Genomic DNA, 20,453 nt, shown 5'->3' on the forward strand with positions numbered 1-20,453 from the left:
GTGGGGGCACTTTAAATCACTAATGTAGACCATAGTGCACGAAGGAAAGGCGCCTCTTCACACACTATGATTCCTACATTTGTCAGGCCAAAGTGTATAATAACGAAATAGGGTTTTGCAGCACGGCCTCCGGGCAAACATCCGGTTTCAGAGGCTTCTCCCTTGTACTGTCCTTTACAGTCTACCGTCTCATCGTCGAGGCCTTTTCTCACCAAAAATCAAAAATAAAATAAAATAAAATAAAAACTACACTTAACCTAAATCTAAACCTAACAACCTAAATCTTCAATCTTGAACTTCTGTTATTGGGTCTTCAATCACATTTGCTGCTTGACATCCAGTTTTTTTTTTTTTTTTTTTTTTTTTTTTTTTTTTTTTTTTTTTTAGAATCATATATATAACATGAGTCTTGAACTTGGAATCTTGTTCTTCTTTTTTGTGTTGCTCTTTTTCTTCATTTTTCTTCTTTGCTTTTGTTGCTTTTCTTGAGTCATCTTTTATAGGCTCTTATTTTCTTCACTTTTTCAAATTTCTTCATTCTTTGTGTTGCTTCTTGGAAGGTCTAAGGAATTTCACCAAGTAAGATAGGATGGAGGCTAACATGAACACCTAATGATCATTGATAATGTGCCAAGATCAACTAAAAAGGGTGGGGAATGACTCAAAAATGGGTGTTACCGAAAATACTTGGTCCCAAAAGATGTGAATTGGGGGACCCACTTCAAAGTTCATCAAGCACCTCAATGCAAGGTGTGATAAACAAAATTTATTTAACTATCTACTCTAGACTCCTAAAAAAATAACCTATCTTAAAAAGTTGGTGAGAATCTAACTAAGCAAGGCTCGGACGAGACTCGGGAGTACTAAGGGGTACTCCCTCCAAAACCAAGATGCGAGTCTTCAATATCCTCAAAATACCTTACCGGGCTAGTCTTTGCTCGCACACATTGGCATGACCAACCACATCCCTCCGAACCTAGACCCAATCAAGCTACCTGCATCTAACCCCCACACAAGCGGTCTCAAAGTGGTCTGTGAGGCTCAAAACGTGTCCCATTCATCAAATACAAGGAATTCCATATCAAGACCCGGGACCAATCTATGATTCAATACTTATGACTCGGCGCTATGGTACTTGTAGGGATGAGAAGACAAGAGAGAACAAAAATGCATGAACCTAACCTAGAATGCATCTAAAAATTATGAAAATTAGAAAAGAAAGAAAGAAAATATGCAATATTTTTGAATTTTTTATGCAATTTTTATGAGTGACCTAAATGACTTACTCTAAATGCAACTATATATAACCTAAATGAAATAAAAACAAAAGATAAGAAATACCTCACCCCAAGCTTAAAATTAAGCATTGTCCTCAATGCTTAGGATGAGAGTAAGGAAGGATCGTACCGGGATCAAGGTGGAGGAGGCTTGCGAGGACGATATGGAAGCAACACATGGGTCGCATAATGATGCTTGGATGGAGTTCTTAGTCGCCTAAATACACATGGATGAAAGCTTGGTCACACAAAGGACGCATATGAAATGGCTCGAAATTTTCTTATGAAATGACATATTTGCGCGGGTACCCTCGCTAACTTTGCGCGGGTGGGGGGCAGCCGCACGCATATGTCAGAATACATCCCATGTTGGGGTAATTTGGAACTTGGAATCTGCGCGGCTGGGGGTCGGTCGCGCAACGGCTGCGCGGGCACCCGCACGCAGCAATCAGAGAGCACCCCATGTTGGTGTAATTTGGAACTCAGGACCTGCGCGGCTGGGGGTCGGTCGCGCAACGGCTGCGCGGGCATCCGCGCAAAAGTCAAATTTTTGGAATTTTTCAAACTTCACCAAAATCACTGGAAGACTTCTATATGCTTATTTTTAGGCCAACTTCAAGTTTAGAAACACCCAAAACTTCAAGCGGAGATTATTTATTCACAATGCATTTATTTAACGTCTTTGCCAAGACATAGCCTCGCTTCCGTCAACCTTCGTAAATCGGTGTTTCCATTGTTACGTTGTCGAATTCTCCCGTGTCAAAGCCTTCAACAAATAGTTTCAAATGGTGCCCATTCACTTTGAAGATTTAGTTCGTTTCCAAACTCTTGATTTCAACCACACTAGGATCAAACACTTTTATAACACTAAAAGGTCCATGCCATCGAGATCGTAATTTTCCCGGGACTAACTTTAATCGCGAATGATAAAGAAGAACTTTTCGACCCGGAATAAAGTGTTTTTGGGTTATGTGCTTGTCATGAAATGCCTTTTTCTTCTCTTTGCACCTTTTGAACCTTTTAATTATCTTCTTCTTGACCACTTCCATCATTGGAGGATCCAATCTTCTTTGAGGTTCCCTCTTAGGATTATAATCATCTTCCATGATTATCTTGTCTATGCATACATTAGGGCTTATCCTGTTTATTGGCTCAATCACATCAACCCGATACAATGGAGAAATGTTACTAGGGTACCTCATTCCTTCAAAGATGTTGAAGTGAATGGTTTCTCCATCAAACTCCATAGTTATCTTTCCTTTATGGACATCAATGATTGTGTGAGCGGTATGCATGAAAGGTCTTCCAAGGAGGATCATAGATGATTTGGAAGGAGTCTTCTCTTCAAGATCAATAACATAAAAATCCGCCGGAAAAACAAGTTGATTAACTTGTACTAACACATCCTCCAACACTCCTCTTGGAGACACACTTGACTTGTCTGCTAATTGAATGATTACTCCGGTTTCTTCCAAAGGTCCAACATTGAGAGATTGAAAAACCGAATATGGCATCACATTGATCGAGGCTCCAAGATCTAACATGGCACTTTTGACATGCAAATCACCAATGGTACAAGGGGTAGCAAATATTCCCGGATCCTTGCATTTGGGAGGTAACTTCTTTTGGATAACCGTAGACACATTTGCATTGACTTGAATCTTTTCATTTGCCTTGAATTTTCTCTTCTTAGTGCATAAATCCTTGAGAAATTTTGCATAACTTGGAATTTGCTTAATAGCATTCAATAGTGGAATGTTGATTTGGACCTTGCGAAAAGTTTCAAATAATTCATTTTCTTCCTCTATCTTCTTGGAAAAGGCTAACCTGGAAGGGAAGGGAGGTGGTATGACCAATGGTTTGATGGGCTTGTTGGAAGAGTCAGGTTGATCAACGTTTGGCACAATCGGTTCCTTTGGAGTAGCTTCAACCTTCGAAGGCTCAACAACAATAACCTCATCTTCTTCTTCTCTTGAAACTCTTTTAGGGTTGCTTTCTCCAAGTGTTTTGCCACTTCTCAAAGTTATTGCACTCACATTGGGGTTCTTCTCAGTTTGAGATGGAAGTCTACCCCTTTGTTCTATCTTGTTGAGAGCGGTTGCCAAGTCTCCAATTTGTGCTTGAATGTTTGAGAAAGTGTTCTTGGTCTCTTGTTGAAATTGGGTTTGACTTTGAGCAAGAGAAGTGACAAGTTCTGGAAGGCTCATTTGATGGTTACCACATGATTGGCCTTGTTGTGGAGGTTTTTGGTAATTTGGAGGGTTAAAAGAATTTTGTGGATATGGAGGTTTTTGGGATTAGTATTGTGGATTTTGGGGTCTCATCAAAAGATTTGGTGGATATTGCTTTGGTGGATAAGGGTTGTTTTGGGTATTCCTCCAATTTGGGTTGAAATTGTTTTGAAATCCCGTGGGTCTTGGTTGACCTTGATATCCGCCCATTGCATTCACATCTTCCGGTTCACTTCCAAGTGTGGGACACTTATCCGTATAATGGCCCGTCATTGCACAAATACCACATACCATCAATTGTTGACCACTTCCCACCACCATTTGACTTAGCACATTAGTCAAATCCAAGAGCTTTGATTCCAAGTGTTGAGTGTTGCTAACATCACCAACCACTTGTGTAGAATTTCTCTTCATGTCATTTCGAGTCCCAAAATTCCTTTGATTTTGAGAAATGGTACCAAAAAGTAATCAGATTTCGTAAGGGGTTTTGTTGAAGATGTCACCACCACTTGAAGCATCAATCATCCTCCGATCTTTTTCATTCATACCCTCATAAAATTGTTGAAGAAGTAGTTGTTCGGGTATATTGTGTTGAGGACAACTTGTACACAAATTATTGAAGCGCTCCCAAAAATCATGAAATGTTTCATTTTCCCCTTGACGAATCCCCAAAATGTCACTTCTTTGACTTGAAATGCGGGAGGTGGGATAGAATTTTCTATTGAAGGCCTTGAGTAACTCTTACCATATGTGAATAGATCCTGGTGGTAAGTTGAATAACCACTCTCTAGCTTTATCTTCCAAGGTGAGTGGGAAGGCGGTTAGCTTGAAATCATCCAATGTCACATTTTCGGGCAACATGCTAACACATATCATATGAAATGACTTCAAATGCCTTTGAGGATCTTCTCTATCCAAACCATGGAACTTGGTAAGTTGATGGATGAAACTTGACTTTAATTCAATCCCTCGGCGGTTTGCGGGATAAACAATAGCAAGAGGTGTATGAGTAACATCCGTTTCCATCATTTGTCTAACTGTCAACTCTTGAGGAGGATTGGGTGGACTGGGGTTATTGGGATATTGTTGCAAGTAATTGGGTGGTTGATGATAAGGTGGGTATGGGTATTGTTGGGGATTGTAGATTGGTGGTGGATAAGGTTGGTAGTTAGGGTATTGGTTGTAAGGAGGTTGTTGTTGTGGGTACATTGGGTTTTGGTACATTGGAGGGTGTTGGTAATTGGGTTGATTTGGGTAATGTACTTGTTGAACTTGAAAAGCATTGTTTAGAGGTTGGTTGTTTTGGTGGAATTGTTGGTTTTGTAGTTGTGGTGGTGGTTGATAATTGGGTTGGTTTTGAGGAGGGGCTTGATTGTTTGGGTTTGGGTTGGGATTGTGAGGTGGAGTGTGATTCATGGCTATGTGGTTTTCAAACGGAATGTCTTCAAAGGAATGACCAACAATTGGAGAACTCGGTTCGGTGTCGGTATCACTTGAAGTATGAACTTGATCTTCTATGTTGATTAGTGGAGAAGAGGAAGAAGTTTGAACTAGTTGTTGTTGCTTTGCTTGTTTGGCTAACCTTTTCAACCTTTTTGCTTCTTTTTCAATTTCCGGATTATAGAGTAGTTCACCGGTTCTTGTAGACCTAGGCATAAACAATCAAATAACAATAACCAATTTCCCCGGCAACGGCGCCAAAACTTGATGGGATGTCAAGCCCACCAAGAAAATTACACCCTTCGATTGCTAAATAAACGTAATATAATGGTAAAAAGGGGTATCGATCCTCGGGGAAATGGTTGTATTCAATCACCAATGCAATTCAATAGAACTAGTGAAATTAAACTAATTAACTACAATTAAACTAAAAGGGGGGGGGGGGGGGGTTTCATTACTTGAAAATTAAAATACTTGAATAACTAAAAACCTTGCAATTAAGCAAGTTGATGAGATGCTCAAAGGTTGGGAATAATTGGTTAACTAAGGCAATTCAACACAACGAACATTTGTGTGTTTATCATTAGGATCTAATACAAAGGTTATCCTTCATCCCAAATTGGTTATAGCAATCATGAAGCATGATATGCCAAGATTCCTCATAGGTAGTATGGAGGTTGGGGAAGCCCACAACACACCTTCTTAATTAAGATCAAGGGTCAATTGAAGCAATTAATCCCAAGAAATCAATTAGCCTTAAGAATGAAGGAATCCCCAATTCCTAGAGGATGTCAAATGCTTACACATCCATAAAGGAGATATGATTCATAAGCTAGAGATGATTTCTACCATCATAAAGCCTTTGTTCTAGATAAATTCAATGATCCAATGCAAAATCAATGAAATAAATCAACTATTGCTCAATGAAATACTAAGCTCACGATCAAAGCATCAAATAAGCATAAGAATTGCAAACTAGAATCATAAACATGGAATAAATTGATAATCAACATAAATCCTTCAAAACCCACAAACATTCATTGGTTTTCAGCCAAAGTCAACCAAATAAGAGTACTAGCCACTCATGGCAACAAAGTAACAAGAACAATAATCTAATTGCATAAAGAAACTACCTAAGATTTGGAAAGATAAAAGGAAATGGTTTTTAGCTCCCAAAATCGCCTCTTGCAGGTCTCCAATGGTGGAAAATCGTGAATGAGCCTCTAGATCTGATCCCCAAAGGTTATGGCAAGCCAAATGACCAAAATGCCCAAACTGGGCAGTTGCGCGGGTACCCGCGCAACGAAAATTCCACCCGCGTAAATGTTGCTGTAATGCTATTGGTCCACCAAGCCACTCCACCCTTCCACTACCAAAGATTCCTTTGGTCCCCCTCTTTGTCCATGTAATTTGAAATGCACCAATCATCATTTAGCCACCAAATGGATGCCCCAAGCCCAAAATTTGAATTTTATGATCCATCTTCACAAGCCCAAATAATCCAAGCCAATAACTTTCAAAGCCCAATTCTTCCTCTTTGATTCAGCCAAGCCCAATAATGCCTCCGGAGCCCACTAAGCCCGTCTCCAATCAACCCGCAACTGCAACAAGCATCGAAAAACCTACAAAATATCTCATGCAACATAACAAGCACCCGGTATGATCCATACTAAAGAAAAATAAATAAAATACAATGCATTAATGATAAAAAGATCTAAAAATCTAAAATAAACTAATAAAAATAAGAAAATAAAATATGCTATCAGACCGGCTATTATCGGAGATTTATCAGGGATTTCTCCAAGATCGCCGTGCCACTTACCAGGTTGACCCGGAAGGGTGTTGCTTTTTCATGGGGCCCATAGCAGTAGGCCTCTTTCTAGACACTTCGCCAGAGACTGTGCAAAGCCCCGGTGCTCGCTCTCCTGGAAGGGATGGAGGATTTCGTGGTGTACTGTGATGTATCGATATCAGGGTTGGGAGCGGTGCTTATGCAGAGGGGGCATGTGATAGCATATGCATCGAGGCAACTGAAGCCTCATGAGGTGAGGTATCCCACCCACGATCTAGAGTTGGGGGCGGTGGTGTTCGCTCTCAAGATCTGGCGTCACTATCTGTATGGGGTTCAGTGTACCATATACACGGACCACAAGAGCTTGAAGTACTTGATGGATCAGCCCAACCTGAATATGTGCCAGAGGATATGGTTGGATGTGGAAAAGGATTACGACTGCGAGATCCTGTACCATCCGGGCAAGGCTAATGTTGTAGCCGATGCCCTAAGCCGTAGGGCGGAGAGCGCCCCGCTACGAGATGTTTGCATGAGATTGACAGTGATGACTCCGGTGTGGACACCATTCGAGGGGCCCAGGCGGAGGCCGTGAGACCGGAAAATCACAAAAGGGAGCGAGTGATCGGGCAGGTATCGGAGTTTGTTACCGATAGTCAAGGACTTATGACCTTTCAGGGTCGGGTTTGGGTACCATTTGTGGGTGAAACGCGTACCATCTTGATGGAGGAGGCGCATAGATCGAAGTTCTTGATCCACCCCGGGGCCACTAAGATGTATTTGGACCTGAAGAAGGAGTATTGGTGGCCCTATATGAAGAAGGATGTTGCATGGTCCGTAGAGAGGTGCTTGACCTGTCGCAAGGTTAAGGCCGAGCACCAGCGTCTGCATGGTAAGTTGCAGCCGTTAGAGATTCCCGAGTGGAAGTGGGAACAGATTACCATGGATTTTATCACCAAATTGCCGAGGACTACTAGGGGGTGTCGATGTAATTTGGGTAATTGTGGACAGGTTGACGAAGAGCGCTCACTTCCTCGCCATCAGTGAGAGCTCTTCTGCGGAGAGGCTGGCAGAGTTGTACGTTAGCGAGGTGGTATCGCAACATGGAGTACCGATCTCAATTGTCTCAGATCGAGATGTGCGTTTCACTTTCAGATTTTGGAAGAAATTTCATGAGGAATTGGGTACGAGGCTGCATTTTAGTACCGCATACCACCCACAGACTGACGGACAGAGCGAGCGGACGATTCAGACGCTCGAGGACATGCTTCGGGCATGTGTGCTGGATTTCGGCGGGAGTTGGGACATGTATTTGCCCTTGGCTGAGTTTTCCTATAACAACAGCCATCACTCGAGCATTGGTATGCCACCCTTTGAGCTGTTGTATGGGAGGAGGTGTCGGACTCCCATTTGTTGGGGTGAGGTAGGGCAACGTGTGATGGTTAGTACGAAGATAGTGCTTCAGACGACAGAGCAGATACAGCGGGTTGTAAAAAGGTTGTTGACACGCTCAGATTCGCCAGAAGAGTTATGCAGATAGGCGACGATCCGAGCTCGAGTTCCAGGTCATAGATTTCGTGCTCCTGAATGTATCTCCTTGGAAAGGAGTAATCCGATTCAGAAAGAGGGGCAAGTTGGGTCCTCGGTATATTGGTCCGTTTAGGGTAGTTGCGAGGGTAGGCAGGGTTACATAATGGTTGGAGTTGCCCACGGTGTTGGGGCAGATTCATGATACCTTCCACGTGTTGCAGTTGAGGAGGTGTATAGCCGACGAGTCGGCAGTGGTACCGCTGGAGGACATTTAGGTGGCTGCGGGCCTAAACTATATGAAGAGGCCCGTTTTGATTATCGATCGAAAGACCAAGGTTCTGAGGAACAAGGAAGTGTCGTTGGTGCAGGTCTAGTGGCAACATCGGAGAGGGTCCGAGCTGACCTGGGAGCCGGAGTCGGAGATGCGGGAGCAGCATCCGGAGTTGTTTGCAGCATGAGACTTCGAGGGAAAAGTCTGGTTCTAGTGGGGGGGGGGGGGGGGGGAGTTGTAACAGCCCGAAATTCAGGTAAGATTTATGGTCCTTCTATTTTGAGAGTTGGCAAGATGAGTCCCTTAAAGTTGTATGTTGGATTTGTGAGTACGCTGGATGTAATGAAGCGTACGCCGCGCGTACTCACGCGCTTATTTTGGACGCGGACTCGCCTGGGTACACTGGGCGTAATGTGCCCAGATGCAAACCCTAAATATTTGCTTGTGCACTATAAAAGGAACGTTAAGTCCTTTACCCCAGCCACCATACCTCAGTGAGTGAACCCTAAGAGAGCTGAAAACCCGTTTTGAGCTTGTGTGTGTTTAAGCTTGAAGGAGCCTTTTTAAGGTGAAAAAGGAGAAGATGAAGCCATTGTTGGAGCTAGAAGTAGGAAAGCAAGAGTAGATCTGAGTTCTATAGAGGATGGAGCTCCTTTTTGAGGTAAAAAGCTCAAAGCTTTCCTTGAATTTCATGAGTTTTGCGTTATGGACCCATTTTTAGGGTTTTTGGTTCAAAGGTGGAGACTTTGTGTGCAAAGAGTCTCCATGAGCTTAGATCTGGCCTTTCCCAGTGTAATATGTGTTGAGGATTCATAAAAATCCAATCTTGGTCGTGGATATTGAGTCATGCATGAGTTAGGGTCTTAATGTGGAAAGAGGAAAGGTGTTTTGAGTGATAAATGATCTTTACAGCCATGCAAGGCTTAAAGGCTTCGACTTTATGGAGTAAGGATCCTTAGGGAAGTCAGATATGGAATTTGAGTTCTTGTCTTAACCGCTTAAGACCAAAATACTAAATTTGGCTGAACTGGGATTTATGCTAGGCGTAATTCCAGTACGCGCAGCGTAGGGGGTGGCGCACCCCGAATCTGTGAAGGCACTAGGTACGCCCAGCGTATCCCAGAGGGTTGACTTTTAGGGTTTGGTCAACTTTAGGGTATTTGAGCCATGAGAAGGGTAAAATGGTCATTTCCCCTTCTGAGAATGATAGGAAAGTAAAGAGTCTAGCCTTGGGGAAATGTAATAATGAGAAGTGTCTGTTATGATTAGGCGGAGGCTAGATCTTATCTCACAGAGTCCGAAATTTCCGACTTACCGAGTTACTTGAGGTGAGCCTTCTCTCTATACTGTACCCGGAAAGGTAGCTGTATGTGACTGGAAGGTCTTGTATGCTATGAGATGCATGTATTGTATGCTATGCGTTGCATGTTCTGTATGCGTTGCGTATGTGATATGTATGCTATGTATGATATGGACCGGAAGGCATTATAACATGGACTGGAAGTTCGGTATGAGTAGGACCGGAAGGTCTACTGGGACTGGGACGGAAGTTCCCTGAGACACATGGACCGGAAGGTCGTGTAAAGTATGACCTGGAAAGGCGTATGTGTGTAAGTGGTATTTGGGGAACTCACTAAGCATTTATTCTTACAGTTGTTATGTTATGTGTTTCAGGTACTAGCGAGGACCGTGGTAAGGCGCCGAGTGACCTGTACATACACAGAGAAGATTTGATTGGTGATCTTGGGATATGTTTTGAATTGATAACTATTGTGGAATACTTTTGAGAATGTTTTATATATGAAAATTTTGGTTGTTGGAAAATGAAAATTTTGTTTTAAAAATTACATCGTTACAATTATCACCTATCATGTTAAATTTATGATTTTTATTTCCTTTTGTTGAGTTATGCGTATTTAAGAGAACTGAATTTACATTAACTTGAATCTTGATTAGTTTATGATCATTAAACTATTAGGACTAGAGATTCAACAAATAATAGGGTTAGGTAATGTTAATCTATGACTTTGGTTGTGTTAGAGAACTTAGATATCCATGCTATGCTTCAATTTATTTTCATGACCATTGATAAGAAATCACTAGATCATATCATTGAAAATCTGAATATATTAAATTAATTATGTGTTCACTAACAGCATGATCATTGTGTTAGATGTTCATTTATTACTAGTTCTAGGAAATCCAATCAAGATATGGTAACCAACTAATATATCCATTGCACTATTAACGAAGTAAACCATGATTTTGAGAAATAATCCAATCTAAACTTGAGTATCTAAAGTGATTTGTTTCTAATCAATTTATCTAGTTAGTTTAATTTAGTTGAGTTCTATAAATAAAACTCCCCTTTTTACCATTTCCTTTTATTTGGAATAACCTATAATCAAATACTCTAATATTAATTCACTATCGTTCTCCTTGAGTTCGACATCATTGCTTATCAAAAGTATACTATACTCGACCGGTTTCACTGCCTATAAGGTGTGGTTTAGATGCGATAAACTAGGAATTATAAATAAAAATTAGTGCATTAAAAATAAAAGTGTTGTAACCTTGTTTCCTAATGTTTGTGTTAAGTAGGGGTTACAAACATGGAGCTTGATTGAATCGGGTAGATACGAAGGGGGATTATGTTGAATGGGGACGGTGGAAGGAATAAGAGCAATGGCGACCATTGTAGCTGTTTGGCACAACAGATAGGGACACGTATCAAAGGGAAAGCTTTCTAGATTTAAGTTTTTAAAAAGTAATTCTATTGAACTTAATAATAAGATATGTGATTCTTGTGAAAAGGAAAAACTTGCCCGGACACCTTTTCCTATTAGTTTGACTAAAAGTAATGCTACTTTTGATTTGATACATTCTGATATTTGGGGTGGATATCGTGTGCCATCTTTCACAAAGGCTAGTTATTCTCTCACAATTGTTGATAATCATAGTAGGTTTGTATGGTTCTTTCTTGTCAAACATATAAATGATGGTAGTAAGTGCCTTATCAATTTTCATAAGATGGATGAAGTCCAATTTGGAAAACAAGTTAAGATGGTTAGATGTGAGAATGGTGGGGAATTCACATCCAATGCCATGATCAAGTTTTACAACTAAAATGGAATTTTGTTAGAAACAATTTGTCCGCACACACCATAACAGAATGGAATTTTGGGGAGTGTGTATTTTTACCGTTGCATACATAATCTGTTGGATTAGGTGTCTAAGACCATAACCATAATTTGTATGAACTTGAATCGATAATAGCACAGTCCTTTTAGGTCACCCTCAAACCTAACAATTAGACAAGATATTTTTAGGGAGAGAGAGAGAGAGAGAGATTGATTTATTATTTGATTAATAAATTCAAATAAATAATTTATTAATATATTATGTCGAAATAGTAATATTTAATTGATATTTAATTAGAAATTAATTGGAATTAATTTTGTGATTAAAAGAATTAATTAAAAGTGTAGGGACTAAAGTGTAATTGTTCAATAGTTGAACAAAAGGCATTCTAGAACCTCCATGAGGGCTTGGATGGTTTTGAAGAGGCCTTAGGGTTTCTAGAATTATCCATGTGGATAAATAGGAAGCTGGATAATTACCCAATTAAAGATAATATTATTATATTGGGTTTGGCCTTATCTAGGGTTTCCTAGCTACACTATATAAAGGCCCCTAGGGCTATGATTTTCGGCCACTCATACCTTAGAGACCTTAGGCCAAAAATTTTGATCTACTTGTTGGGTTTTAGCCATAAGATCTTTCCTATGTGCGCATGCAAAACCCTAATGCTTGGATCTAGGCTTTCTAATAAACATGCATTGAATCCAAGTCTTCTAATGACTAATTAGGTTAAATAACAACATTGAAACAGATCTAGAATCATACCTTTGAGTTCCTTGTTGATCTTGAGGTCTTGGAGCTTCTAGAGTCACAAGTGTCACTCCTCTAATGGCTTACAAACACCAATAGCAATAAGAATGATTTAGGAGAGAGGAGAGGGGAGGAATTCGACCAGAGGTTCCTTGCTTTTGGAGATGTGTCGAATTCCCTATGCTATGGGGTCTATTTATACTTGTAGACTCCTTAAGGGTTACAACCTAAACCCTAATTGGATAATCTTCTCTTAAGGCTATCCAAATCCATTCCATAGATAAGTATATGGACGATTTTAGCTTTCCTAAAGCTCTTAGAATCCGTCCATACCATATCCAAATGGATTTACAGTCTAAAGCTTAACTATCAAACAATTGACAGTTTATACCCCTTTATTTAATTAATCTCTTTAAGTCACCAAATTAATTCTAATTAATTCTATGACTTATATTAATCAAATAACAATATATTATTCATTATATTATTCACATAATATATTAATAATATTTACTCTCTCTTAATAAATCATCCTATCAAGTTGCTATGGTGAAGGCAACCCAAAAGGACCATGCACAACCGGATCAATTACTTGCCTAATATAGTTGCAGCCTTAGACACTATTCCAACAGTCTCCCACTTGGATAAGTCTAGCAACTATACAAGTACAATTCGGTTTGCAATCATAGCTCTCAAAGACGCTGTCAACTCTGATCTAATCAATCTTGTCCTTTAGATAAGGGAACGTACAGTCCTCTGTTAGATATCATGCTGACAATCCTATGGAATGGTTAGTCAAGCATTTAGGTTTCTCGATCTCTGATTTATTCGACATAGAACTTAATCGAACACATCAATTCAGTTCTGACCGGGCCCGGCACATAAGTCAAATTCAAATCATCGAGCGGCCGAGATATCGCTTTTACCTTCTTAGATAAAAGTTACAGATAAACTTCGACTTATATGCATTTACTTATTCATTAACCAACTATACACAACAATACGTTTTATAACACCAAGTTACTGATGCGTTTTCGCATTATCAATGTACAATCAATTAACAAATAATAAACCATATATCTAGGTTTTAAGACTATATGATATTATCGTCTTGCGATCACCTTTTATATCGTATTCCACAAGGTCATTCCAGCAAGCACGGGTTTATTCCAATGCTCAAAACTAGTTCATAAGCACTCATGAACGTTGCAGCAATCCTTTGCTATGTCTAACACCATTTAGACACTCTACACACCAATTCATGACAATCTTCTTTCATATCTACTCCCAACATATGAACGATTGTGGACTATTTGAATAATTCGATTATTCCTAATAAACTCAATTACTCTGGAAGTCAAAACATGCAAAGTGAAACAATAGCTAAACAATTAACATAAGATAGTATCATTACTCATAAATAAAACTCCTTTATTTAATCATCAAATGTCAATTTACATTTATCTATTACACGTTTCTAATACTATCTATTCTATGCTAATATCATCCTTCAGCCCAATACTCCTAGCATGCTGTAAGTGCTTAACCCTACTCAGTCCCTTCGTAAGCGGATCTGCTGGGTTATCTTCTGATGATATCCTCTTCACTACGAGTTGTCCTTCTTCTACACGATGTCTGATGAAGTGATATTTTCTGTCGATATGTCTTGATCTACCATGATCCCTCGGTTCCTTGGTTAAGGCAACCGCACCTTCGTTATCACAGAAAATCTCCATGGGCTCCTTTATGGCAGGTACGACTCCAAGATCACCGATGAAGTTCTTTAGCCATATTGCCTCCTTCGACGCTTCGCTCGCTGCAATGTACTCTGATTCGCACGTTGAATCGGCTACGGTCTCTTGCTTGGAACTCTTCCAGGTCACTGCTCCTCCATTTAGGGTAAAGACCCAGCCCGACTGTGAACGGTAGTTGTCCCTGTCGGTCTGAAAACTGGCGTCACTATACCCTCGCACTTTCAAGTCATCACTCCCTCCGAGGACTAAGAACCATTCCTTTGTCCTCCGAAGGTACTTAAGGATATTCTTCACCGCAATCCAATGTGCTTTGCCAGGATTCCCTTGATATCTGCTAACCATGCTCAAAGCGAAGGCTACATCAGGGCGAGTACAAGTCATAGCGTACATGATTGAGCCAACTGCGGAAGCGTATGGTACTCGGCTCATTTCTGCTATCTCAGCTTCGGTACTCGGACTTTGAGTCTTACTCAATTTGGCATTACTTTGTATTGGTAATTCTCCCTTCTTTGAGTTTTCCATACTAAAACGTTTCAGTACCTTCTCCAAGTAAGTGTTCTGACTAAGTCCAATTAGTCTCTTACTTCTTTCTCTCACTATCCTTATTCCCAAAATGTAAGAAGCTTCTCCGAGGTCCTTCATAGCGAAGCACTTCCCGAGCCAGGACTTAACTTCCTGCAGAGTCGGGATGTCATTTCCTATGAGCAATATGTCATCGACATATAGGACGAGAAAGCTTACTATACTCCCACTGGCTTTGATATATACACAAGACTCGTCTTCGCTTCGTACAAACCCAAACTCTTTGACTTTCTCATCGAAGCAAAGATTCCATCTGCGAGATGCTTGCTTAAGTCCATAAATGGACTTCTCAAGCTTACACACTCTATTCGGATGCTTCGGATCCACAAACCCCTCGGGCTGAGCCATGTAAACATCCTCAGCCAACTTCCCATTAAGAAAAGCGGTCTTGACATCCATTTGCCAAATCTCATAATCATGAAATGCGGCAATAGCTAGCATCACTCTAATAGATTTAATCTTCGCAACTGGTGAGAAGGTCTCATCATAGTCAACTCCAGGAGTTTGAGTAAAGCCCTTCGCAACCAGTCGTGCTTTATATGTGTGTACGTTTCCATCCACGTCGGTCTTCTTCTTGAAGATCCATTTGCACCCAACGGTCTTACGTCCGGGCACAAAATCAACCAAATTCCAAACTTGGTTATCATACATGGATTGGATCTCGCTATCCATTGCCTCTTTCCATTTTGCAGACTCCGGGCCTGCCATGGCTTCCTTATAGCTATTAGGTTCATCAAGATTTATTAGTGTACCATCACTAATATACGTGTCCCCTTCGGTAGTAATATGAAAACCATAAAACTGGGGTAGAACTCTAACTCTATCGGAACGTCTAAGAGGTAAGGATTCGTCAATCGGTTCAACCGGAGTTTCCTCCTCGGGTTGAGTGCCAGCGGTAGAGGTTCCTTCATCTATCGACTCTTGAATCTCTTCAAGCTCGATTTGCCTCCCACTGTCTCCTTGGCTTATGAGTTCTCGCTCTCGGAAAACTCCTCTCCTTGCAACGAAGACAACATTGTCCTTCGGTCTATAGAAGAGATATCCAAAGGATGTCTGCGGGTAGCCGATGAAAATACATCGCTCACTTCGAGGTTCAAGCTTGTCGTGAGCATCTCGTCTTACGAAAGCCTCGCAACCCCAAACCTTGATATGTGCCAACGAGGGAGCCTTCCCTGTCCACATCTCGTGAGGTGTTTTGGCAACCTTCTTAGTAGGGACTCGGTTAAGGATATGGGCGGCAGTCTCTAAGGCATACCCCCAAAAAGAGATTGGTAGCGAAGCACGACTCATCATAGAGCTAGCAGCAGCGTTGTTTGCGTTTGACATCTACAATTAGAAAAAGGACAAAGATAGATTAGAATAAGAATCCCTAATTATCACCCAATAAGAAAATTAGGGCTAGGATCCAACAATAACATTTACATACTAGAAAAGGGATGCCGTAATCTAACATGCAAATAAATTGAAGGTAAGTGAATGACGATTCACTAATTCTCCATCAAAAGCTTACACTATTAGTCCTAAGTGTTTTTTTGAGAATTCCTAGGTTCGGATGAGATTCATTGAAACTATTCAATGGCATGTTTAAATCTCGATATGCCCCTCTCGTTTGTGACTGGGATGCCGAGGATCACAAAGCGGGTGTGAATTACCATGCAAATTCACATGGTGCCTTTATTGTAACAATCACCTATTCGATGTGCCGGTAAACCACACACGCTCCATCGAACTATGATAAACAATGAATCACCCTTTGCCACCTTCGTTTAGAACCAATTAGTGTGCCGGTAAACCACACACGCTCCACTAACATCTTAGCAAGGTGCAAAGTGTAATTTCATGGGATTGCATCAATTCACTTTTCCTAAAGTAACTAGGATTGGGAAATTTTTAAAAATATATGTAGTTACTTTATATTTCTTATTATACTTTTAATGAGAGAATGAGGTTGCCCTATCCTACCCGTTCGGCTAACGACCCTCCACCAATCAAGCAAGCGGTGGGTGTGAGTGTACACCCATTAAGCGCCATTTTATAGGACGCAACCTTATACCCACCTTATAGATCGGCTTCGTGAATGAGGCCTACTAACGGTAAGACTAGCATTTAGTTATACATATATATATATTATTCTAGTAATATCATATTTGTATAGTGTTGTATTTTAAAACCTTTAAAATCTAGGGTTTGAAATTTAAGTTGTCTAAATTAAAACTTTTAATCACAAAAGTAAATTTCAAAACAAGAGGGTAGGTTTTAAACATTTAAAACATGGAGGATCAAATAACAAATAATTCCAATTAACAATTAATATCCTAATTATCTATATTTGATTTATTCAAGATTTCTTTGAAAGATAATTACCAAAATAGTTAAATAATTAATTAATTATCATATAAGGAAATTAAATATTTAATTAGTTGATAATTACCTTTTTCTAGATCAAGATAATAGTCATATTTATCATAAAATCGGATTTAGGTTGATCTATTATGATTAAGGTAAGTTTCCATAAGATAAGCACAAAGAAATCCCGAATCTGGCCATTCCTGACGCTTTGACTCGCCGAGTGCACAAGGGGACTCGTCGAGTCAGGCCTACTCGCCGAGTCCACCTTGGGACTCGCCGAGTCAGTGACACAGAAACCAAAAAATCGAATTTTGCAGGTTTGTTTCAGTTAATCAAGCAACAATTTAAAGAAAACCAAGCTAGGCTCTGATACCACTGTTGGGTTTTAGCCATAAGATCTTTCCTATGTGCGCATGCAAAACCCTAATGCTTGGATCTAGGCTTTCTAATAAACATGCATTGAATCCAAGTCTTCTAATGACTAATTAGGTTAAATAACAACATTGAAACAGATCTAGAATCATACCTTTGAGTTCCTTGTTGATCTTGAGGTCTTGGAGCTTCTAGAGTCACAAGTGTCACTCCTCTAATGGCTTACAAACACCAATAGCAATAAGAATGATTTAGGAGAGAGGAGAGGGGAGGAATTCGACCAGAGGTTCCTTGCTTTTGGAGATGTGTCGAATTCCCTATGCTATGGGGTCTATTTATACTTGTAGACTCCTTAAGGGTTACAACCTAAACCCTAATTGGATAATCTTCTCTTAAGGCTATCCAAATCCATTCCATAGATAAGTATATGGACGATTTTAGCTTTCCTAAAGCTCTTAGAATCCGTCCATACCATATCCAAATGGATTTACAGTCTAAAGCTTAACTATCAAACAATTGACAGTTTATACCCCTTTATTTAATTAATCTCTTTAAGTCACCAAATTAATTCTAATTAATTCTATGACTTATATTAATCAAATAACAATATATTATTCATTATATTATTCACATAATATATTAATAATGTTTACTCTCTCTTAATAAATCATCCTATCAAGTTGCTATGGTGAAGGCAACCCAAAAGGACCATGCACAACCGGATCAATTACTTGCCTAATATAGTTGCAGCCTTAGACACTATTCCAACACTACTTTCCCCTATCTCCTCAATATCCTTCTTGCTTGTGTTGGGGGTGAACCACTAGAGGCACGACGCTTGTGGTGCTTGCTTCCAAAAGATCAACAAAAGGGATTCTTGATTGTTTACTTCAACAATCAATAAGGTATGCATTCTATCTTATGAATTCAAACTCCAGATAAGAAATTTTGTAGTTCTATAGTTCATAGTATGTTGCCTTTATGTGAAAGGCACATACATTCATAGATTGCATGTGCCATAATTATTTAATTGTTATATGTTTTTCCGCTTAGAGCATAGAATATTTGTAACCTACGTTTTCCACCAAAATCAATCGCCTTCCTTCCAAGGTAATTAAAAAAACCCATTGTGAGATTGTTTGGAATCAAGCCCCCAAGTACAACCACATGAAGGTTTTTGGGTGTCTCATTTTTTAAAAAAAAAACAAAAATTATAAGGGAGACAAGTTTTAAGAAAAGGGCAAACCAGGTGTATTCTTGGGTTATCCTATAGGAACAAAAGGTTACAAAGTCTATGATATTCAGGACAAAAGAATTAAAATATGTAGATATGTTTTAATTTGTGAAGAAACCTTTCCTTTCAAAAACAACAAAACGGATTATAAAGATGAAGACCCAATAAAATTTCAAAATAATGAGTGTCAGCAACATGATGAACCAACCCAGTTTGACGAGCCCATGAATGAGGAGGTCTGACACACCCACAATAGCGATGATACCCTTATTAGTAATCCAATCAAAGTGAATTAGGCCCTATTACACATAGTGGGGAAGATCCCATTATAGTTGAAGAGTCAAATGCAATGGATTTCAATTCACATGATGACCATCACGATGAAGATCTTGAAACTCAAATCGAGGTCAGAAATAAAAGACAAAGATCGCAACATCTTGCTGTTGAGGTATTTGATTTTTAAACCTATGAATGAGAGTTAATTGCATTTTAGTCCATGTGTGTGAGAATGGTAGCAACATGGACCATAGTGGCATTTTTGTAATTTCTTGGCGGTGCACACATATGTTGGACATACACTTCGTATGTTGGGCGTATGTGTCAAATCCTCAAGCCTTAATATTTAGGGCTTGGGCCCTATTTAAGCATCCTTATGTCCCAAGTCGTCTTCCTTTCATCAGCCTCCAGCCCCAACTTCGACCTTTGCAAACCTTTATTCGTATTTGAGCTATATTGAGCTATTTGTGGGTGTTGTGATGCTCTTAGAGGAAGAAGAAGGAAAAAAGAACAACCTAGAAGCTTGGAACAACCTTGTATATGGGAGTTTTACACCCTCCTACATCTCTAGAAGGCATAAAGTTCATACCTTGATGATTATTTGGTTAGATCTAACTTGTATGACGTTATTATGTGCTTTTGTCCCCAATCAAGGATGTTCTTGAGTATGACATGCTCTAGACCCAAATAGATTGTCCTTCCAGACATTTTGGAGTGTCTAAGGTCATAAAAATGCAGTCTTGATTGTTATTTTTCTTCCATGTACGGGTTATATTCTCTTAATGGGTCAAGAAGTTAGGGTTTTGCTTTTGGGCACCGGCTAGCCATGAAAAACCATAAAGTTCGAAACTTTATGGTTTAGGACATTATTTGAGGTCTAGATCTCGATTTTTGGCAAAAGAGCTTAAGGATTAAGCTCTTAATAACAAGGAGAATGAGCCATTTGCATACACTAAGCGTACCAGATGGTACACTATGCGTATGAAATAAACCTCACGTTTTGATCAATGTGTGAGTACCCCCCGCGTACAAGCTGAGTATGCCCAACGTACTCAGTTGTGCTGACCAAGTTTGACTTTTTGACTTTGACCAAGTTTGACCTAAGGGTATTTTTGGTATTTTAAGTTGTATTTGAGATTGACCAATATTTGATGGATAGGTGACGGGTAGAGTCGATATTCAGAGTAGAGATTTATTTTGCTATTGTTCGGACTGAGAGGTGAGTTTTCCTCACTGTACTCACGGGTCAAAGGCACCAATGCCGACCTAGTGAATCATGTATTATGTTTAGAGGATGTTGTTATGTTGTATTGAAATGCTAGAACTGAGTCCTGATATATAGGATATTGGTATGCGGTAGTGATCTGTAGATATGCATACCTGGTTATATGTTATTTGATATGTATATGTTGACAAGTTATGGTTTGGGGTTGAGGATTTACTACTTTGTGTGTGAG

General features: G+C 39.8%; 1 protein-coding gene across 1 annotated transcript; it reads right to left on the minus strand.

Annotated features, from left to right (window-relative positions):
* Positions 1–2,086: 2,086 nt before the first annotated feature.
* On the minus strand, positions 2,087–3,484 carry LOC128127209 (uncharacterized). Its single transcript, XM_052765636.1, has 2 exons — positions 2,710–3,484; positions 2,087–2,619 (listed from the first exon to the last, which is right to left on the minus strand). Exons 1-2 carry the CDS (start codon positions 3,482–3,484, stop codon positions 2,087–2,089), a joined length of 1,308 nt encoding a protein of 435 aa, XP_052621596.1.
* Positions 3,485–20,453: the final 16,969 nt, after the last annotated feature.

This window comes from Lactuca sativa, chromosome 7 (genome assembly GCF_002870075.4).
Source record: "Lactuca sativa cultivar Salinas chromosome 7, Lsat_Salinas_v11, whole genome shotgun sequence".
In the NCBI taxonomy this organism is placed as follows: Eukaryota; Viridiplantae; Streptophyta; class Magnoliopsida; order Asterales; family Asteraceae; genus Lactuca; species Lactuca sativa.

Coding starts and splice junctions, on each gene's coding strand:
- LOC128127209 (XM_052765636.1), bottom strand. CDS start 3,484: ATGAGCCTTCCAGAACTTGTCACTTCTCTTGCTCAAAGTCAAACCCAA. Junction 2,620..2,709: donor TCAATTAGCAGACAAGTCAA/GTGTGTCTCCAA, acceptor TTGATCTTGAAG/AGAAGACTCCTTCCAAATCA.